The sequence below is a fragment of the Papio anubis genome, chromosome 2, assembly GCF_008728515.1.
Source record: "Papio anubis isolate 15944 chromosome 2, Panubis1.0, whole genome shotgun sequence".
In the NCBI taxonomy this organism is placed as follows: Eukaryota; Metazoa; Chordata; class Mammalia; order Primates; family Cercopithecidae; genus Papio; species Papio anubis.
The window spans coordinates 166,013,247-166,036,635 of record NC_044977.1 but is presented as its reverse complement, the minus strand read 5'-3'; the positions used below and the strand labels follow the sequence as shown (position 1 = coordinate 166,036,635).

Here is a 23,389-nt window from a genome sequence, read left to right as displayed (position 1 = left end):
TGTGTAGACATTCCTTTAAACATTTCATCATGCATGCCATTTACTAGAGTTCAATATGTGAACCTTTTTAAAGGTCAAATATCCATAAAATGAAATAAATGCACGTGTCTTAAGAGCATAATTTCATATTTTGACAAATGTCAAAACATGTTACCTGTGTAACCCACATCCCTACTGAGATACAGAACATTACCATAATCTCAGAAAGTTGCCACATGTCCTTTCCCAGTCAATTACAGCCCTTACTCCTTTCAGAGTTGACCTTGAGTTTGGAATGTGTGAAAATAGACATTCCAGGTGAAGGGAACCTAGGTGGCTCCCTCTCCAGCCAAGGCATAGAGGCAGTTAACTAGGGAAGAACATACAAATGTTAGTAAACAAGTTTGGATGGATGCCCTTCAGCCTTCCACCTCTCTCCCTATGAAGCTGAATCTTTTGGGGTCAAAGCATAAAACATTGAAGTAGAGAGGAGTTGAGTCAAGGGACTGTCAGGCCCTCAGGAGCTGACAGTCTTCAGGGGAGGAGGAGACAGAAGCACTGACAGTCACAATTCAGTGTAACAAATGTTAAATGTTATCTTGTACCAGGGTCGGGGCTATAACCAAGGGAAGGGCAGAAAGTTAGGTAAAACACCACAAATATGCCACAAGGGTTTGTTGTATGTGTGTATGTCTGAGAGAGAGAGAGAAGTGATAAAGTGAGTGACTCAGACTCTTGGTACTGGAGGAGCTCAAAGGAAAAGAGAGAAGAGTATTTACCAGCCATGAAAAGTTTTCTGTAAGTAAAGTCTTAAGGGATGTTGACTGTTAAGTGTGGTAGACATAAAGATGTCTCAGTTATAGTTAACAGAAAATGCGAGTCAAACAGGGACACTGGCCCGTGTAACTGTAAGTCTAGAGTTATGTGAGTTTTAGGTACAGTTTGATCAGAGCTTTGGTCCTGATGATCTCACTGCTGTCCTATTTTGTGTGTGTTAGCTTTTGTCTTCAGGATAACTTCTTCATGGTCACAATATGACTGTTTGTAGTAGTTTAAAAATTGAGCTGCTATAGTAAATTCTTGGGCATTCTCAATACTTGAGTATGGAACATGTGCTCGTGGAAGGAAATAACATTGCACTTTATAAACACTATTGCAAATGGAAAATGCAATGTCTCAAATAAAACTTTAAATTTGGCACCATAAAAAAAGAACTAAGGAGAAGAATATTTATATTAGCCTTCTAGAAAGTTGTAGAAAATAGTTTTTTGGTTTTTTTTTTTTGAGACAAAGTCTCGTTCTGTCATCCAGGCTGGAGTGCAGTGGTGCGATCTCGGCTCACTGAAACCTCTGCCTCCCTGGTTCAAGTGATTCTCCTGCCTCAGCCTCCTGAGTAGCTGAGACTACAAGTAAGCATCACCACACCCAGCTAATTTTTGTATTTTTAGTAGAGGTGGGGTTTCGTCATGTTGGCCAGGCTGGTCTTGAACTCAAGTGATCCTCCTGCCTTGGCCTCCCTAGTATACCCTACTCACTTTTAATTATTTATTTATTTATTATTTTGAGACGGAGTTTCGCTCTTGTCACCCAGGCTGGAGTGCAATGGCACGATCTTGGCTTACTGCAATCTCTACCTCCTGGGTTCAAGTGATTCTTCTGCCTCAGCCTCCCAAGTAGCTGGGATTACAAGCACCGGCCACCATGCCCAGCTAATTTTTGTATTTTTAGTAGAGACAGGGTTTCACTATGTTGGTCAGGCTGGTCTCGAACTCCTGACCTCAAATGATCTGCCCACCTAGGCCTCCCAAAGTGCTGGGATTACAGGTGTGAGCCACTGCACCTGGCCTTATTTTTTATTTTTATTTTTTGAGACAGGATCTCACTCCATCACCCAGGCTAGAGTGCAGTGGCATTATCATATCTCACTACAGCCTGAATTCCTGGGCTCAAGTGATCCTCCCAGCCTCCTGAGTAGCTAGGAATACAGGCATGTACCACTACACCTGGCTGATTTTTGAAATTTTTTGTAGAGACAGGTCTCACTGTATTGCCCATGCTTGTCTTGAACTCCTGGACATTTATTTATTTATTTATTTATTTATTTATTTTTTCACTCTGTTGCCCAGGCTGGCATACAATGGTGCAATGATGGCTCACTGCAGTGTAGACCTCCTGGGCTCAAGTGATCCTCCCACTTCAGCCTCTCAGATAGCTGAGACTACAGATGTGAGCCACCACGCTGGGCTAATTGGATTTTTAGTGTTAAGCAATTCTCCTGCCTTGGCTTCCCAAAGTGTTGGGATTACAGGTATGAGTGACTGTGGCCAGACTCCTACACACTTTTAAAAAATATTTTTGGATTTTAAGGGCTTTTCGTAGAGTTCTGGAATCCTGTAAATTCTTTTCAAATTGTTTTTTTTTTTTTTTTTTTTTTTTTTGAGATGGAATCTCACCCTGTCGTCAGGCTGGAGTGCAGTGGTGTGATCTTGGCTCACTGCAACCTCCGCCTCCCAGGTTCAAGTGATTCTCCTGCCTCAGCCTTCCAAGTAGCTGGGACTACAGGTGCCTGCCACCAGGCCCAGCTAATTTTTGTATTTTAAGTAGAAACGGGGCTTTACCATGTTGACCAGGATGGTCTCGAACTCCTGACCTCGTGATCTACACGCCTCCACCTCCCAAAGTGCTGGGATTACAGGCATGAACCACCGTGCCCAGCCGTTTTTTTTTTTTTTTTTTTTTTTTTTAATGGAGTCTCACTCTGTTGTTCAGGGTAGAGTGTCGTGGCGCCATCTCGGCTCACTGCAAGCTCTGCCTCCGGGTTTAAGTGATTCTCTTGCCTCAGCCTTCTGAGTAGCTGGGATTACAGGCGCTGGCCACCATGCCCAGCTAATTTTTATATTTTTAGTAGAGACAGGGTTTCACGATGTTGGCCAGGCTGGTCTCAAACTCCTGACCTCAAGTCATCCGCCTGCCTCAGCCTCCCAAAGTGCTGGGATTAAAGGTGTGAGCCACCGTGCCCAGCCTAATTCAGTTCAAATTCTAAGCTAGGTGTTTTATAACCTATATGTGTAGAACATGACAAATATTTACCAAATATACTTTCATTAAAATCTGAGGGGTGAAACCCCAATTAAGAAAAAACTCCTACTTAAAAACAATAAAGTTTTAGTTGCCACATTATCTTTAAAATACAATATGCCTTATTGTGTAGCATATCTCAAACTTTAAAATATTTACTTTAGGCCAGGTGCACTGGCTCACACCTGTAATCCCAGCACTTTGGAAGGCTGAGGTGGGTCGATCACTTGAGGTTAGGAGTTAGGAGACCAGCCGGCTGGTCTCAAACCACCACCTGGTTTCACCAACATGGTAAAACCCCGTTTCTACTAAAAATACAAAAATTAGCCTAGCGTGGTGGCGCATGCCTGTAATCCCAGCTACCCGGAAGGCTAAGGCAGGAGAATTGCTTGGACCCAGGAGGCAGAGGTTGCAGTGAGCCGAGATTGTGCCACTGCACTCCAGCCTGGGCGACAGAGGGAGACTCGATCTCAAAAACAAAACAAAACAAAACAAAAAACAAAAAAGCACTTTAAATGTGATTTAAAGCCTAGTTATTAAAGTGTAAATGTTCTCAATGACTTTACGATGTCTTTATGCCACAGTTGTCAAATATAATATTTCTAGAATTTACAGTTGTTTGTTAGTACTAAAATAACTACATGCAGGGTGGAGGTACTTGGACAAGGAACGACCTAAAAAAAGGGATCATCACCAGAAAGTTTATTTGTTCATCATCACCAACATGAAGAGGCCAATGGCCAGGAAGAAGCCAATCGTTGAAACCATCCTAAAAGGACTGCATTGCTTGGGAAACCAGAGAAGTTGGTGAACATTTGATCTAGCGCCCAACGCCACATCACTCAAGTTTTCTTGCCCTCCAAATCTAACAAAGAAAAAGAGAGAGGAAGCAGGGATAGAGGGGAGGAGGAGGAGGGATAGGAGAGGGGGAGAAGGGAGAGAGGAAAGGCAAGAGAGAGAGAGAGAGAGAGAGAAATGAGAGATGTGCGGGGATCTGTCCAAGGAAGACTTGAGCGCCAAGTCCCGCCCCTGTTTCCCAGGTAACCGGATAAACAGACTCCATCTTCTCCTCGGTGAACTCAGCTAGGTGTTAAGAGGCAGGCAGGAAGCAGTGGGCAGGAAGTACGAGTGAGGTTGTGGTCTTTCCTGAGAGTGGGGTTCCTCAAGGGTTTGGAAACGTCCCTCGAGCCAGGTACAGTTTTCCCTTAGAGATGAGTGCTCTTGGAGAAATGAGAGTGGGGAGAAATCGTCCCTGAACGTGGAGATTGGACACCCCAACGAAGGGAAGGATGATTTAGGAGACAGGAGGGTCATCATGGGAACAAAATTTCCCATGGAGTTGGGGATCAGAGTGGGATTAGGAAAAGAAGATTCCCGATGCGGGGAGAGCCCTGTGGTTAGTAATAAGTGTGAGGGAAGGATGGCATCACCAGAAACAAAATTTCCATTGAGCAAGGGGCTTGAAATGGCATCAGAAAGACAGAATATTTCTAAGACTCTCATGCAGAGGGGAAGTTTAGGAGTCGACAGTGTCTCAGCCTCAGAGGGAACAAAACCTTCTCTGTTGCCAGGAAGAATGGGGTTAGAAAATGAAAGTCTTCTTGCAAGATATACCCATGGACGGATAATACAGCCTCCTTTGGGCAGGGTGTGTGGAAGTCCACAGGCTGTAGGGAGCAGCAGAGCTCCTTTGGCTAGTGGCTCTGAAAGGGTAGAGCAGTTAGTGGGAAAGCCTGCTTTGGATATGGAACCAAGACAGGAAATGGAAAAAGAGTCTACCTGTGTTGTAATGAAACCCGGCACAGAGATTAAGCCTCCTGTGGAGGTGGACATTGGACTAACCCAAGCCCAGGAGCCAGATGAGACTAAGAATACAGAGCCCCAAATGGGCTTGGTGATAGAACCTCCCCAATGCCAGTTTGCCCAACAACCTGAAGAGAGAAAGGAGGCTGGAAACATTGAATCAGGAGTGGAACCTCCAGATCGCATCAGACCCATATACTCTGGGAAATTTTTTGATCGAACACCTTGCTGGCCAAGTGTAAGTTTTTTCCACTTTCCCTAGGAACTAAACTGTGTATAGCTATGTCTTTATTGAGATGATAAAGTGATGAAACTTGTTTTGAAGAGACAAATTACGAAGATTTCATGAGATTCGTAAATTTCTTGCTCCACTGGACTCCTTGCAGATGTTACTTAGATTTCTGATTCTCTGCCTCCCTTCCTAGATGTCAGCTTTGTTTTCTGTGCACACCAGTGGTTTGTTCTGATTTCTTTCTCTTTTCTCCTTTAACCTTCATTTCATTTTCCTCAAGCCTCTCACATATTGAGATACATGAAGACACATGCTGTGTCCTAATATTCACACTTTTCTTTTTCCATTCATTGTTTAGTCTGTGAGTTATTTGTTCTTTCAGCAAAGACTTGTGGTGGCCATTGTGCCAGGTACAGGACAAAATAAAATGAAAAGTACATGATCCCTACTTCTAGGTTTAGGCTCACTCCAGTTATGGAGACAGATAACTAAAGGAATAGTATACGGTTATCTAAATGAATAAAAATCACACTATTCTTCCTTTATAGAAGTACACTCTGAATACAGAGCTCAGTGTAAAGATTGCACAATTCTGTTTAGAGGAGATGGGAAAGGCTTAATAGGAAAAGTAATATTTGAGCTAACATTGAAAGGTGTCAGTATTTGAAGAAAGAATGAGGTTAGAGCATTTTAGGCATAAAAAGGTACAGAGCACGACCAATGTTTCCTATGTTTGAGAGGCATGAACAGTTCTATTCAGCCAGCAGGGTGTTGAGAGATGAAGATGAAGAAGAAATATGTAGAAGACATCTAAAGGCCCAGAGTGTAGGGATAAAACATATGGATACAGTATCAATGGTGGATCTTAATGAGGGTAGAAATAAATAAAATTTGGCTTTTAGAAAGATAATTCTGATATCAGTAGTTATGATGAACGGGAAGGGGAAGCTACTGAATGACAAGTAGGTAGTTAGAAGAACATTCCAAAGTTCTGATGGACTGGAATTAATGTAGAGTTAGAAAGAATAGAAAGGAGACTGCACTTTTGAGAGGTTTTTAGATGATATTTTAAAAAGTTGCCATTCGGTTGTGGATCTATGTGGTGAGTTTGGGAAGGTTGATGGATGACTCAGGAGTTTCTGTGTTGATAATGATCTCTTTGGGTTTGGTGGCAAATGAATGTCCAGTGTTGGCTATCTTCAGTATGAGATAACAGATGAAGAAGCCAGGGAGACACTTGGTAATATGAAACAATTGATGCCCTGTGGGTGTGAATGGGAGAAGAAAGTCAAGGCAAGGATCTTGGGAAACATTGACAAGAGGTAATCAGTGAAAAAGATGTCAATAAGGTGAGTTCTTGAGGGCAAAGATTGTATCTTGTTTATTGTTTACCTTCATGTCATACCACAATACCTGGCTTATGGTGGTCAGTCAATAAATACACGTTTGATAAATAGAAGGAAGCCTGGATGATTAAATGGGAGAAAGACCAGTCAGAAAAGAAAAAGGTAAGTCTGAGACACTGGTACACTGGTATTGAGGAACATAAGAAAGTGTCCTTAAGATATAATATGAATAAAATATTCCACACACTGAAATTTGAGAATAAAACTCAACTGAGGAGGTCACAGGGCTTCCACAGAATTTTGTCTGGGTTTGAAGACTTTTCCCCTTCAGACTCAGAATGTTCTTTTCTTCTGTGTCTCACATTGCTTTCTGATTTCCTCTTTGGATTTTCTCAGCCACTTTACTTGACCACACCTGTTCCCATTTCTGGATTGGTTCTGCAGTTTATAGCTTCTGATCTGATCTGATCTGATCTGATCTGATCTCACACACATGCAGACACCAGCTTCCAGTTTCCAGCACAGGCAATTCTAAAACCTCTGCTTCCTCCCACTTCTCATACCTTCTTTTCTAAATGTGATAGGACAAGAAAGAGAGTGTTGAGGAGAGAGTGACCAGCAGTGTTAAATCATCTCTGATGGGCCTTGTGCAGTGGCACTACCTGTAATCCCAGCACTTTGGGAGGCTGAGGCAGGAGGTTTTTTGTTTTTTGTTTTTTTTTTGAGACAGAGTCTCACTCCATCACCCAGGCTAGAGTGCAGTGGTGCGATCTCAGCTCGCTGGAAACTCGGCTCCCTGGGCTTAAGTGATTCTTGTGCCTGAGCCTCCCAGTAGCTGGAATTCTGGGAGCATGCCACCACACCCGGCTAATTTTTTTTTTTCTTCTTTTTTTTTTTTTTTTTTTTTTTTTTAAATTTAAGTTTTGTATTTTCAATTGAGAAGGGGTTTCGCCATGTTGGCCAGGCTGGTCCCCTACTCTTGACCTCAAGTGTCCGGCCCACCTTGGCCTCCCAAAGTGCTGGGATTACAGGCATGAGCCACCACACCCAGCAGGCAAGAGGATTTCTTGAGGCCAGGAGTTTGTCATCAGCCTGGGCAACATAGCAAGACTCTGCCTATACAAAAAAGAAAAATTAGCCCAGTGTGGTAGCGTGTGCCTGTAGTCCCAGCTACTTGGGAGAGATGTGAAGATCATTTGAGCCTGGGAGTTCAAGGTTCCAGTGAGCTATGATCGCGCCACTGCATTCCAGTCTGGGTGACAAAATGAGAGCCTGTCTCCAAACACAAAGTAAAAATAAGATTGATTAACTTTGGACATTAAGAAATTACCAACATTGTTAGAATGACATAATAGAAAAAGAATTCAGATTATAATGTACTGAAGAGCAAATGGGTTATTAGAATCAGAGAAAGCTATCATGAAATTTTTTTCCCTTAAGAAATACGGCAGAAAGAGAAAGAGTAAGTATTCCACTTAGGAATCTTATTATTTAGTGAATCAGTGGAGGAGTTTGAGATAATACAAAGGAAGAGAATGGGTGGAACCAGATTCTAGATGAGTGGAAGGGAATGGAATTAGGATTATAGGCAAGAGGAGGGAATCTAACTTCATTAGAAACAAGGCTTCATTTAAAAATAATTTTTAAGATGTTAAAATATTTATTTTGATTATAACACAAGAATAATGACATTATAGAAAATTTAGAAAACAGGGATGAAAATGTCTATAATCTTATCACCTCAACACAATGCCTATTAGCACTTTACTGTTTCATGATTATTAATATTTATTGGTGGCTCACTATATTAATATGGCTATTCATAGACCTTTGCAGGTATTAATTCGTTTGCCCTTATTGCAACCTGTGAGGTATCTACTATTACTAAATCCTATTTTACAGGTAAGGAAATGGAAGCAAATTTAGGTAATTCGGCTAAAGTCATATAGCTAAAAAGTGGTGGAATTTGAAGTCTCAAATTCCTATTTGAGAGCCTGAGTTCTTAATTACTCTATACTTCTTATGACACTTTTATCCAAATGCACTTTTATGTAGTTGTTATATTGAGTGTAAAATTTGTTTTGATTTTTCATTGGTTATTTATAAGATTTCACTATTACTACAAAGACTTCAAAAAGATCTTTTAATGATAAAAAATATTTAAGCCAATTCTTTTTTTTTGTTGTTGAGACAGAGTCTCGCGCTGTCACCCATGCTGGAGTGCAGTGGCACCATCTCAGCTCACTGCAACCTCTGCCTCCTGGGTTCAAGCAATTATCCTGCCTCAGCCTCCTGAGTAGCTGGAATTATAGGTGTCTGCCCCCACGCCCGGCTAATTTTTTTGTATTTTTAGTAGAGATGGACGGGGTTTCATCATATTGGCCAGGCTGGTCTTGAACTCCTGACTTTGTGATCCACCCACCTCAGCCTTCCAAAGTGCAGGGATTATAGGCATGAGCCACTGCACCTGGTCAAGCCAATTCTTTAGTTAACTCTTTCCCTCTATTTTTGGGCATTTATTTTTTATTTTTCCAGAGTTTTCTACAAAACAGTTTGTCAGCCAGGCATGGTGGCTCATGTCTGTAATCCCAGCATTTTGTGAGGCTGAGGTGGGAGGACTGCTTGAGTCCAGGAGTTTTGAGTTCCACCTGGGCAACATAGTGACACCTTGTCTCTCAAAAAAAAAAAAAAAAAGTTAAAAAAAAAAAGTCTTTTTATATGTGTTGGAATATTTTCTTAAGGAAAGAGTTTCAGCAGAAGGCAAAAGCATGGATCTTTTTCTAGTTTCTATTGCCAAATCTCTTCCTAAAAGATTGTAGAAATAAATTTTAAAAATCATAATGATTTGTTAGGCATTGTTTTAATTTACGTTTCTTTGACTTATAATTAGATTGGAAATTGCTTCATATGTTTGTTTTTATTGTTTTTGTTGTCCTTGTATGTGGTCACCTTGCTGAACTCTTATTAGTCATAATTGCTTATCATTATTTCCTTTGTTTATGACTATTTTGCTTGTATATGGATATTTTAGGTAGACAATCATATTGACACTTTTTCCTTTTCTCTTTGGTACCTATACCTTTCATCTGTCTCTATTTCCCACCTCATTGCATTGGCTATGATTTAAAAAAAAATACAGTATTAAAAACAAGGTCTCTTGGCTGGGCATGGTGGCTTACCCCTGAAATCCCAGCACTTTGGGAGGCCAAGGCAGGTGGATCATCTGAGGTCAGGAGTTTGAGACCAGCCTGGCCAACATGGCAAAACTCTGTCTCTACTAAAAAATGCAAGAATTAGCTGGGTGTGGTGGCAGGCGCCTGTAATCCCAGCTACTTGGGAGGCTGAGGCAGGAGAATCACTTGAGCCTGGGTGGTGGAGGTTGCAGTGAGCCAAGATCGCACCACTGGCCTGGGCGACAGAGTGAGACTCCGTCTCAAACAAACAAAACAACAACAATAACAACAACAAGGTCTCGTTTCTGATTTTAATGGGAATGATTCTAATGTTTCACTATTACCTATGATTTTGTGGGAGATTTCTGATGTTTAAAGTTAAGAATGCTTGTATCCATTTCCAGTTTGCTAAGAAAGTTTAAAATTCAGGACTAAACAATCTGTGAAAAGCTTTCCCCGTGTTTATTGAAATATATATATTTTTCTGAATTAAAATAGTTCATTTTCTTTTTTTTTTTTAATTATACTTTAAGTTCTAGGGTACATGTGCACAACATGCAGGTTTGTTACATATGTATACATGTGCCATGTTGGTGTGCTGCACCCATTAACTCGTCATTTACATTAGGTATATCTCCTAATGCTATCCCTCCCCCCTCCCCCCTCCCCACAATAGGACCCGGTGTGTGATGTTCCCCTTCCTGTGTCCAAGTAATCTCATTGTTCAATTCCCACCTGTGAGTGAGAACATGCGGTATTTGGTTTTCTGTTCTTGCGATAGTTTGCTGAGGATGATGGTTTCCAGCTACATCTATGTCCCTACAAAGGACACGAACTCATCCTTTTTTATGGCTGCATAGTATTCCACGGGGTATATGTGTCACATTTTCTTAATCCAGTCTGTCACTGATGGATATTTGGGTTGATTCCAAGTCTTTGCTATTGTGAATAGTGCTGCAATAAAAATACGTGTGCATGTGTCTTTATAGCAGCATGACTTATAATCCTTTGGGTATATCCCCAGTAATGGCATGGCTGGGTCAAATGGTATTTCTAGTTCTAGATCCTTGAGGAATCGCCACACTGTTTTCCACAATGGTTGAACTAGTTTACAGTCCCACCAACAGTGTAAAAATGTTCCTGTTTCTCCACATCCTCTCCAGCACCTGTTGTTTCCTGATTTTTTTAATGATTGCCATTCTAACTGGTGTGAGATGGTATCTCATTGTGGTTTTGATTCGCATTTCTCTGATGGCCAGTGATGATGGGCATTTTTCATCGTATTAGGCTGCATAAATGTCTTCTTTTGAGAAGTGTCTGTTCATATCCTTTTGCCCATTTTTTGATGGGGTTGTTTGTTGTTTTCTTATAGAAATTTGATTAGCAGAGTTCTTTATAGGTTCTGGATATTAGCCCTTTGTCAGATAGAGATTGCAAGAATTTTTCTCCCATTCTGTAGGTTGCCTGTTCGCTCTGATGGTGCGTTTCTTTTGCTGTGCAGAAGCTCTTTTAGTTTAATGAGATCCCATTTGTCAATTTTGGCTTTTGTTGCCGTTGCTTTTGGTGTTTTGGGCTTGAAGTCCTTTGCCCATGCCTATGTCCTGAATGGTATTACCTAAAAGTTTTCTTCTGGTTTTATGGTTTTAGGTCTAACATTTAAGTCTCTAATCCATCTTGAATTAATTTTCATATAAGGGTAAGGAAGGATCAGTTTCAGCTTTCTATGGCTAGCCAATTTTCAGCACCATTTACATTAAATAGGGAATCCTTTCCTCATTTCTTGTTTCTGTCAGGTTTGTCAAAGATCAGATGGCTATAGATGTGTGGTATTTGAAAACTGGCACAAGACAGGGATGCCCTCTCTCACCACTCCTATTCAACATAGTGTTGGAAGTTTTCTGGCTAGGGCAATCAGGCAAGGAAAATAAAAAGAATTATTCAGTAGGAAAGAGAGATCAAATTGTCCTGTTTGCAGATGACATGATTGCATATTTAGAAACCCCATTGTCTCAGCCCAAAATCTTCTTAAGCTGATAAGCAACTTCAGCAAAGTCTCAGGATACAAAATCAATGTGCAAAAATCACGAACATTCTTATACACCAGTAACAGAGAGCCAAATCATGAATGAAATTCCATTCACAATAGCTTCAAAGAGAATAAAATACCTAGGAATCCAACTTACAGGGAGGTAAAGGACCTCTTCAAGGAGAACTACAAACCACTGCTCAGTGAAATAAAAGAGGACACAAACAAATGGAAGAACATACCATGCTCATGAATAGGAAGAATCAATATTGTGAAAATGGCCATACTGCCCAAGGTAATTTATAGATTCAATGCCATCCCCATTAAGCTACCAATGACTTTCTTCACAGAATTGGAAAAAACTGCTTTAAAGTTCATATGGAACCAAAAAAGAGCCCACATTGCCAAGACAATCCTAGGCCAAAAGAACAAAGCTGGAGGCATCACGCTACCTGACTTCAAACTATACTACAAGGCTACAGTAACCAAAACAGCATGGTACTGGTACCAAAACAGAGATATAGACCAATGGAACAGAACAGAGCCCTCAGAAAAAATAGTTCATTTTCTAAGGGTGAACCATCTTCATATTTTTGGCCTAAGCCCTACTTGTTTTGATATATTATATTCATAATATATCCCTGGATTTGACTTGCCAGTGTTTCACTAGGATTTTTGTATTTGTGGTTCTCTGTAAATTTAGACAGTATTTTTTCTTTTTGTGTTTGGTATTAAGGTAATGCTAGTGTATAAAAAGAATTGAGAAGCTTCTCATCTTTCCAACTGTCTTTATGCTTTCTTTGTATGTTATTTATAGTATTAGCTACTATATAGTAAATAACATAGTACTATATATAGTATATACTATATTTAGTATGTACTATATTTATACTATATACTATATTATAGTATTATATACAGTATCATATAGTATATATGTAGTATGGTATATAGTATATATTATAAAGTATATACTATATAATACTATATAATAAATTATATAGTATATACTATATAATAAATTATTATATTAAATAAATATTTAATAAAATATTAAATTAGATAAATATTAAATAAATAATATATAGTATATACTATATAATACTATATAATATTGTATACTATATATACTATATACTATATATACAGCATATACACTACAGTTATTTATTTATATATACTACAGTATTTATTTATAGTATTATCTACTTCTTGTAAGCTTGGTTAAACTCAAACAGCTGAAAAAGGAAGGGAAGGAAATCCCTAACATCCTGACCAGGGGATGGGATGGTAAAGTATTTGATGCCCCTGAGTCTCAGAGTAGGAAGGAAGTGCATTTGGGTGAGGTTGAAACCCAGTGTCAAGCATGGCTGTGAGGAGAGTTTAGACGAAAATCCCCATTGTGAATAACCTGCAAGATCAATCCTTGAGGATAATCACTTTCCATCAGGGTGCATTCAGGGAACTGGAAGAGCTTATTTTAATGAGAGAGCTTTCCAGTTTTGAGCAAGGAAAAGTAGATACACCTCATTTTAGGAATACTCATCCTGTGGTTTGAAGTTGCTGCCCAAAGTTGGTGTTTAGTTGCGGGTGAAGGTTTGCTCTGATGGATTTATGAGACCCATCAGGCAAGTTCTTCTATTAAAGCAGTCGTGGATATGGAACCAGTGCAGCAAGGAAAAGTTTCCAAGAAATACTGGCTTAAGGAGAGATTTCTGGTGTGTCCTTAGTCAAAAAGATTCTTGTGAAAGGAGGTCCTCTGTGTGGAGGCCTGGTAGCCCTTGAAAGAGCACTTGACTTTTGAAAAACACTATCAGAGATCAAAATCTCTACAATGGTCATTTTCTAAGATATCCCAAGACTGTCCGTTGATTTCCATCAATGCACTGACTATGGCAGAAACCTGGAGTTATTAAGACAAAACATCTGAAGCATACAAAGTGCATTGGTAAATGATATTGAGCCCTGGAATAGAAAGAGGAAGAAGGGAAGAGAGCTTCAAGGGCAAGTTTACAAAAATTACAGTGTCCACGATAGCGTAGTGCCATGGGAGATTGAGGCTGCAGTGAACCGTGATAGTATCACTTCACTCCAGCCTGGTTGACAGAGTGAGATCCTACTTAAAAAACAAAAACAAGGCCCGGTGGGTGGCTCATGCCTGTAATCCCAGCACTTTGGGAGGCCGAGGCGGGCGGATCACCTGAGGTTGGGAGTTCGAGACCAACCTGACCAAAATAGAGAAACCCCACCTCTACTAAAAATACAAAATTAGCCGGGTGTGGTGACAGGGCCTGTAATCCCAGCTACTCAGGAGGCTGAGGTGAGTGAATCGCTTGAGCCCGGGAAGTGGAGGTTGTGGTGAGCCGAGATCGTGCCATTGCACTCCAGCCTGGGCAACAAGAGTGAAACTCCATCTCAAAAATAAAAATAAAAAATAAAAAAACAAAAAACTCAAAAACCCACACACAAACAAACGCTGGGGCTACATAGATGAAAAATTACATAGCACTTGCATTCAAGGAGTCTAGAGACTGGAGACCAATAGACAAATGACTTTTTAATATGGTAAATGTCATGCAAAGGGGTGCCTTGCTTTTTCCTGTTCTGTACTAGTAGAACCTGACAGCTATTTTGGGAATAGGTGGAGGGAAAGGTGCCCCCCATTAATAAATCTTGTGGGACCTTCCTAGTTATGCAGGCCCTGGTATTGGAGAAAATACCAGGTACAAAGATTTATTTTGTATGCATTTGCAAAGCTAATCTCTGCAGAATTCTGGGAATTGGGTGTTTTTATTTGCATAATGGATTCAATGTCTTCTGGGCAGAAAGGGAATGGGTACCATCACTCCTAATTCTCTCTGAGATGTTTAGAATTGGGGATCTCTCTGGGCAAAACAGAGGGATCTTGACCAAGGGCAAGTGGGAGAGCTGTAACCATTATGCTAACCCACATTAAATTTGAAGAGTGGAAGGTGGTGTGATGATTATGGGTCTGTGGGTCCTGAGCAGCTGAAAATGGTCTTATATCAACCTTCCTGAGTTGACTTGAATCTTGGGACTCACTTGTATGAGAAATGAAAGAGGTACTTGGCCATTAAAGGCTGTAACACTGGGGGTTGACTGAGGAGGTGGCCAAGCAAGGTGTCTCCGGTGTGGTTAGGGACTGAACAAAGAGGCAGCTGAGCAAGGAGATGGTTGTTGCAGTTGGGAGTTGGGTTACAGACAGAAAGCCTAAGCAGATAAGTAAAAATATTTAGGACAATAATGCCAGGGTTAGTTAGGACAATAACCCTTTTCTCACCGACGGAGAAAAGGGTTACAAATATGGAAAGGAGAAGAATAGAATGAATTGTTGTGTTGGATTGTGATAAGAGGTATTCATATACATTTATGATATATCTATATATCTATGTCCATGGATTCTAACTACATGCATTTAACTAGACAGGATATTATAGGATCGATATACATGCAAGTGTATGGGAGTGTTTGTCTATTCATATGTTTCCTAACTCTATTTAAGAGAGCTTAGAAGCAGTATTTCTCTAGTAGCAATGAGCACACCAAAATCCAGATCTTTATTTCTTAATACTATTCTCTATGAAAAGAAATTAAGCTCCTTGGAGAAATGGCTGACTCTAAGACTTGCACAGGCTAGTACGATATGAACATGGAACATCTTTGTGAGCAAAAAAGTGAGAAGAATCCTAAAGAATCATGCATATATAAAACAAATTTGAAGAAACAAATGTGATGAGTCTTCCCCTAGCCCAAACTGGTATACATTGAGTATTTAATAAAATTGCCTTTGAATAAAATAGAAATCCATGAGTACATAGGGATGTAAATACATACATGTGTGAATAAATAGTGAGAAAAGGCCTGGCGTGGTGGTTTATGCCTGTAATCCCAGCACTTTGGGAGGTCGAGATGGGAGGATCACGAGGTCAGGAGTTCGAGACCAGCCTGGCCAACGTAGTGAAACCCTGTCTCTACTAAAAATACAAAAATTATCCGGGCATGGTGGCATGTGCCTGTAGTCCCAGCTACTCGGGAGGTTGAGGCAGGAGAATGGCTTGAACCTGGGAGGCAGAGATTATGGTGAGCCGAGATCATACCACTGCACTCCAGCCTGGGCAATCCAGCCTAGGCAACAGAGCAAGACTCTGTCTCAAAAAAAAAAAAAAAAGAAAGAAAACTTCCTTGCAGTATAAGTATAATGCAATTAATAAATGTAGAAAGAATGCTACAGTTAGAAAGTCTTCATTTGGCAACCATCATAATAATAACAATTTAGGAAAGAATCATCATTAGTTTTTTTTTTTTTTTTTTAAGAGAAAAGGGTCTCACTTTGTTGCCCAGGCTGGTCTTGAACCCTGGGCTCCAGCAGTGGAACTGGAGCCCCCCAAAGTGTTGGGATGATAGGCATGGGCCACCACGCCCAGCTCATCAGTACCTATTAAAACAATAGGTGAAAAGTAGAAATTTTATTTAGATTATCATGTTTAAATTCTAAAAAGTTATTTCTTCTCAGGTTGTCTTTTAAAATTTCTAATCTTGTTTTATGAATGCAATAAATGCAACATCTTATTATATCTGTCAGGTAATCTCTTTTGTTTGTTTACGTTTTCCTATTCCCTCTATGTTTGTGTTTGTTTTTTATTAGCTTGTTTTGCCCCTCCCTTTCAAATTGGAGTCTAATAACTCATATTAAAACATTAAGCAGACTGGGCATGGTGGCTCACACCTGTAATTCCACCACTTTGGGAGGCCAAGGTGGGCATATCACTTGAGCTCAGAAGTTTGAGACCAGCCTGGGCAACATGACAAAAACTCGTCTCTACAAAAAAAATTTACAAAAATTAGCTAGGCATGGTGGCCCGCACTTGTAGTCCCAGTTACTAGGGAGGCTGATGCGGGAGGATGGTGGAGGTTGTACTGAGCCGATGTTGAAAGGCAGAGATTGCAGTGAGCTGAGATCTGCACTACTGCACTCCAGCCTAGACGACCGAATCAGACCCTGTCTCAAAAACAAAACAAAACAAAACAAATTAGTAGCTGTATGTGTGTTACATGGCTTGTTTACCCTGGGGCTTTTTTTTTTTTTTTTTTTTTGAGATAAGGTTTTGCTCTTGTTGCTCAGGCTGGAGTGCAGTGGCGCGATCTCGGCTCACTCAGCCTCCGCCTCCTGGGTTCCAGTGAGTGTCCTGCCTTGGCCTCCTGAGTAGCTGGGACTACAGGCGTGTGCCACCACGCCTGGCTAATTTTTGTATTTTTTTTGTAGCAACGGGGTTTCATCATGTTGGTCAGGCTGCTCTTGAACTCCTGACCTCGTGATCCGCCCGCCTTTGCCTCCCAAAGTGCTGGGATTACAGGTGTGAGCCACCACATCCGTCTGGGGCATTGTTATAAGGTGATCAAGTGATGAGGCAGCTTTTATTTTGGGAGAGTCCCAATACTAATTTTTTTTCCCTCTAGGTTATTCAGATTTTCCAGAGAATATTGATAATGGTAATAATAGTTGAAACTTACATAGCACACAGTGTGTGTGGACACTGTTCTAAGCATTTTATATGTATTAACTCTTTTAATTCTCACAGTGATCTCTATGAGGTTGGTACTGTTATCACCATCTCCATTGTGAGCAAATTGAGGCTGAGTAATAGGGTGACACAGCTTATTTATTGGCAGATATTTGAACCCAAGCAGGCTGGCTTCCAAATCTCTATTTATATTCATTGATGCCCAACTGCCTTTCCTATGCACTGCCCACGGGCTAGAGGGCTGGCTTGACTCCTGGCTGCTTGCTTTCCAGGGCCCAGTGGGAGAGCAAGCTAGAGGAAATGCGTTACAGAAAATATACTTTATTAATGTCCCGCTACTTTACCTTGGGCTTGATGTTTCTGGCTACAAAACCGCTTTATGAAAACAAATCCACAGTTTGGCAAGAGAGGTTGAGAGCTTGTGTGAAGACAAGGATAACATAGGATGGAGAAGAACTGGGGATCCAATTGCCCTGAATACAAACTTTCAACCAATCTTTCTATTTTCATAGCTTTACCACACCTTCTTCTAAGTGTTGAACTTTTCCTGTATCTGTTGATTCTCAACTGCCTTCAGCTCAAAATAATCCACATGCAAAAGTGGCATATTTTTGGGTGGCATATTCTGATCCCCTTCATAATTTTATTTTTCTTTTTTGAGATGGAGTTTTGCTCTTGTCACCCAGGCTGAAGTGCAATGGCATGACCTTGGGTCACTGCAACCTCTGCCTCCTGGGTTCAAGCAATTGTCCTGCCTCAGCTTCCCGAGTAGCTGGGATTACAGGCACGTGCCACCATGCCTACCTAATTTTTGTAGTTTTAGAAGGGACGGGGTTTCACCATGTTGGCCAGGCTGGTCTTGAACTCCTGACCCCAAATGATCCACCCACCTTTGGCCTCCCAAAGTGCTGGGATTACAGGTATGAGCCACCTTGCCTGGAGCCTTCATATTTTTTAAAATGACTTAAGTTCCTATCCTAAGTATAGCAAGAGAGACAGTATTCCCTGGTATCTGTGAGATTTCTTATAACTTCCAACTGAATTAAAAAAAATCTCACTGTATCTCTTCTCCATCTTCTCAGTCTTGCTTTTGCCCAGGTTAGAACACAGTTCCTTTCTTTTTTTACACAAAGTTCTTCTCACATAATGTAATTGCGTGGGTAGAATTTACTGAAGATACAGCATTAAGACTGGGCTGCTTCTCGCTGTCTTATTTGCCATCTTGGCGCCCTCCAGCCTCTCACCCTGTTGCTAGACCTTCGACTCCACACACCTTCTCAATTTATTTGTCATCTCCTTGATTTTTCCTTCTTAGTGTATCTAATCAGAAGTTGTTTTGCCCCTCCCTTTCAAACTGGAGTCTAATAATTCATATCAAAACGTTAGACATTACAAAGATCATATTTTCTCCCTTTTTTTTTTTTTTTGAACAAAGCAATTCAGTTTTCTGCCTGGCTATGTCTGTGGGCTTCCTCTTTTATACCTAGAGATGTCAGCAAGATAGTCTCTTAAACCCTAATGACTCTCTTACTAAAAGGAATTCCACACTCAACACTTCACATAATAACAAACTTCACCTACCCGTATGTATTCATTCATATGTTCACGCACATCTACTCATTCATCCATCCACTCCACTCCATTCTCAATTTCTGCTTTTGTCTGTTTGTTCTCTCTTTCTCTCTTTCTCTCTCTCTTTCTCTCTCTCTCTCTCTCTCTCTCCTCTTTCCAGATACCCAGAACACTATGGGAAGTTAGTTTTTTTCTCTTAGTTTTAAATTTTATTTATTTATTTATTTATTTATTTTCAGAGGCAAGGTCTCACTCCATTGCCAAGGATGGAGTGCAGTGATGTGATCATAGCTCACTGTAGCCTTGAACTCCTGGCCTTGAGAAACCCTCCCTTCTTGGCCTCCCAAAGATCATACTTCTATTTCACTGTTATACAGGACAATGAATAATTAACCTGTGATCTATGAGAAGATTGTTCCGAAAGCTGAATTCCTCAACACATCACAGAATTCCTGTAACTGGATGAATCACTAACAATGTTAGTGCTGTAAAAATATATGCTTACAATTTTATAAATGTTTATAATATATACATAGCATTTAATGTTTGTTACATGTGAAGATTGCTTTATATTTACTATCGGTTCTTCCTTTTTTATGTTAGTCAAAAGGAACTTTGTAGCATCAGAGGCATAGGACAAGTTTGAAATAAATTTCATTCTTCCAAATGCTCCTCTTCCACCCTGACAATGATCAACCCATTTTTTTCTCCCAAAGGCAGGAAAAGTTATTCCAGTTGGTTACAGAGTTGCAAGCTGCGTGACTGAAAAACTTCCCAGGGTGAGCACTTTCAATATACCTTTATGTTTCTATTTTTACCTTGTGTGTGAACATTAAGAAATAGGCAACTCAACGTTCCTTATGAAAGTGGTATACATTTAATGTGGTCAATTTGGATTCTTTACTGTATTTTGAGGCCTTCTATTGATTTTGTCCAAGAAAGTGAAAATCCCAGGCTTCCAGTTTCTAGCTCTACAGGGATTCAATTACAGGGGATTCAATTTATTTCAGTGGGAATAATGGTATACTTTGTAACCTGGATACTTCCTGGTTGTTTTCTAAATGCAACATTTAAAATAAGTTGTTCAGGGCACATGTTCTCAGGATCTGTGTCATGGAAAAAAATGTTTACTTCCATTAATAATTAAATACGTTTTAGTGGGATGTTCATTATTTGGGGCTGTAGTTCCAAATGTGCTTACTACATACATACACTTAAGGTTGTTGATTGATTGGTATAGATCAGTCCTGTTAATATTTTTAGAAACTGTACTTACTACTATTTTCTTGCCTCACTCTTTGTAGCTAATTACTCCACCTGCGTCAAAAAAGTATTTCAACTTCAGATATCCACCTGCTGGAGTAGAAAGAGTATTTTATGGAAGAGCAAATGATCCCCAGATTGCACCTTATTTGACACATGGAATTAGATCTAAAATTTCAATACCGGTAACTTATTTTCTTTTTTTCCTTGTACATTATTAATTTACCAAGGTGAAAATGCACAAATCAGGTATTAGTGAAATTCATGAGTTCCAATCTCCTTCCCACCCATATTTTTTACTAGCCTTTTCTCAATCTATCTTCCAAAAGCCTTTATCTTAAGCAGTAGAAAAAATCCAAGCAGCAGCAGCCAAGGCGGTGTGAAGAAATTAATAGTTTAAGCCAAAAACTATCTCTTCTCCTCTCAAATGATAAAAGCCTAGTTGCATTCCATTTTCTCACAATGAAGAGAAATGCTGTCAGGCTTTGTTAGACAATAAAGAAGACTGCCTTGGCGGGGTGTGGTGGCTCATGCCTGTATCCCAGCACTTTGGGAGGCTGAGGCAGGAGGATCACCTAAGATCAGGAATTTGAGACCAGCCTGGCCAACATGACGAAATCCTGTCTCTACTAAAAATTAAAAAAAAAAAAAAAATACCTGGGGCATGGTAGCGGGCACCTGTAATCCCAGCTACTTGGGAGGCTGAGGCAGGAGAATCGCTTGAAGCCAGGAGGCGAAGATTGCTGTGAGCCGAGATCATGCCACTGCAATCCAGCCTGGGCAACAGACTGAGACTCCATCTCAAAAAAAAAAAAAAAAAAAAAAATAAGGCTGCCTTAGTGACTTGCCTAGAGGCCCCATGGAATACTTATGTGGACATTGAGTAGAGGTGGAGTCAAAATGTTTGTTTTCTGCTACTGATTGAATGGGCACCCTAGATTCAGAAGACCTGATCTCTGTATCTGAAGAGAACTTTTGGAAGTCAAGTGGTTCTTGTGTTTTCATTTTCACTTTTCTTTCTTTCTTTTTTTTTTTTCTTTGAGACTGAGTCTCACTCTGTTGCCCAGGCTGGAGTGCAGTGGCATGATCTCGATTCACTGTAACCTCCACTTCCCGGGCTCAAGCAATTTTCCTGCCTCAGACTCCTCAGTAGCTGGGACTACAGGCGCGTGCCACCACACCTGACTGATTTTTTATTTTTTTATTTTTAGTAGATACAGAGTTTCACCATGTTGGCCAGGCTCGTCTCAAACTCCTGACCTCAGGTGATCCGCCCTCCTCAGCCTCCCAAAGTGCTGGGATAACAGGCGTGAGCCACTGCACCTGGCATCACCTTTCTTAAATATTTGAGTCGAGTAACCTGGAAGCTATCATTGTAAACCTTTTAGTATCACTGAAACCTTTTAACTCATTAGAAAGTTCTTCTAGGCATGTTTAAACTTTATAGCCAATTCTGACAGTTCATTTGAAGGTGAGCAAAGCCAGTGATGATAATGAAATGTTTTCCCACAATCGTACAGTCTCCTCTCCCTAGCTGTTGATTAGGGTTTCCATTTTCAGATTTGTACTATTTTTGTTGATGTATTTGTGCATTGTATGATTTCTTTTAGGCAAACACATTGATAAACCCACAGCCTATTACCACATTTCAACAGAAAATTAAAGATAAAAAAGAATCTATATATCTTAGCAATCGACGAGCACCATTAGGAAAATCTCATGATCAAGCACCAGGATTACCTAAAGGAATGGACACAATCAATACGACATTTGGGACAGCAATCATCAGAGGTAGTAAAAAAAAAAAAAAAAAAAAGGGGGTGGGAAGGGGCTGGTAAAATAAGTTTCTTTGGAAAATTTGATCAAATATCTTATTTGTATGATGTTTGGTGATGGTGTAAACAATGACTCAAGAAGGAAAGATGGGATTGTAGCAAGAAAGTTATTCTCAGAACCAAAATCCTTGACATGTATGTATGCAGAAGCAGGAAAAATTCAGGTATTGGAGTCCAGATATAGTGAGCATAGTAGGTATGGTGTAAAGACAGGAAAGTACTCAACAAAAATTGGCTCTGGGACTAGCTAGAGAACTGCAATCCCTTTGCCTTGGACATCCATTCGTGTGTTCTGTTTCCATCAGTGCTTCACATGTGTTTGTGACTCTGAACTCTTTATGAAACAGAGTTCATGGCACAGGTAAGTTTGGTAAATGCTGTATACCACACTCCATTCATGCAGATCCATGAGGTCTACGTGCATATTAACCAATCACAGGGCAGAGTGACTTCCACTCTGATTCTGAGGGGGAGTAGAGTACCATCTTTCAACAAATAACTCGTTAGAACTGGTCATAGGCCATTCTTCATTCTGAAGACCCAGGTTCCTGCCATGTTGTTGAGTGCCTTTCTTTACACCTTTCTCAGATTTCTCTCCTTTACTCTTTTTGAGGTTATCCCCTCCCTCTAGGAGTCTTACCATAGGAGATCTCAAATTCCATCTTTCTTTATTTTTGTGGAGAAATTCTCTCTTTGTCTTTCCATACCCATTGAGGCTCTCTTCCAGGAACCTTAGCTGTGTTCACCGAAAGGCTCACTAGATTATTTTCCTTAAGGTAGTGACATCTACTCTGAAGATAGATTATACTTTGGAATGTAAAATCTGGAGTTGTACCTTATTACATCAGATCTAAAGTTTTTAAAAATTTGACACATGAAAAATGTATTTTAGAGTAGATTAAATATCCTCTCCTTTTTATGTTTCATAAACATATGAAACATATATACTTATATTTATAAACTATATATATTTATATTTATATAGAGACTGGGGTCTCACCATGTTTCCAGGCTGGCCTCAAGCTCCTGGACTCAAGTGATTCTCCCACCTTGGCCTCCCAAACTGCTGGGATTACAGATGTGAGTGACTATTTCCCACCTCTTCTTTTTGATAGGTTTAAGAAATCCTATGTATATGAACTGTTAGACATGGCATTATAGCCATTATATCATAATTGCTACCTAGGATTAGTTTATTTAATGTGGAAAGTATTCTCTAAGTGTTCCTCATTTAAATATATAAAAAGAAACAATGTTTCAAAACATGTATATATGTGTATCATTAAGTGTAATGTTCATATATCAAAAAGAAGTTCTGCTTTACAGGATTATTTTGATTGGAATCATCTTCTGATATTCTTAACTATTAGTTTATATACCTTAATTCTTGGCAGAAAGGCCAAAATAAAGGAAACTTCTTAATCTATGTTGTTAGGTCAAAAGGGAAGAGTGAAATGGTAAATGGAGTTACATTTACAAATTATTATCTAAAGCAGTAAAAACAAAATTATTCACTGTACACAAAACTGGGTACCACTA

At 40.0% G+C, this 23,389-nt stretch overlaps 1 protein-coding gene across 1 annotated transcript in view; it reads left to right on the top strand.

Annotated features, from left to right (window-relative positions):
* The first annotated feature begins 4,034 nt into the window (after positions 1 to 4,034).
* EFHB (EF-hand domain family member B) overlaps positions 4,035 to 23,389 on the top strand; it is a 59,152-nt gene continuing 39,797 nt past the window's right edge. Inside the window, exons 1-4 of the mRNA XM_003895160.5 lie at positions 4,035 to 5,098; positions 19,469 to 19,531; positions 20,057 to 20,200; positions 21,626 to 21,806. Coding sequence (XP_003895209.2) covers positions 4,373 to 5,098; positions 19,469 to 19,531; positions 20,057 to 20,200; positions 21,626 to 21,806 — 1,114 coding nt within the window. The 5' untranslated portion in view covers positions 4,035 to 4,372. The remainder of the gene's footprint in view (positions 5,099 to 19,468; positions 19,532 to 20,056; positions 20,201 to 21,625; positions 21,807 to 23,389) is intronic.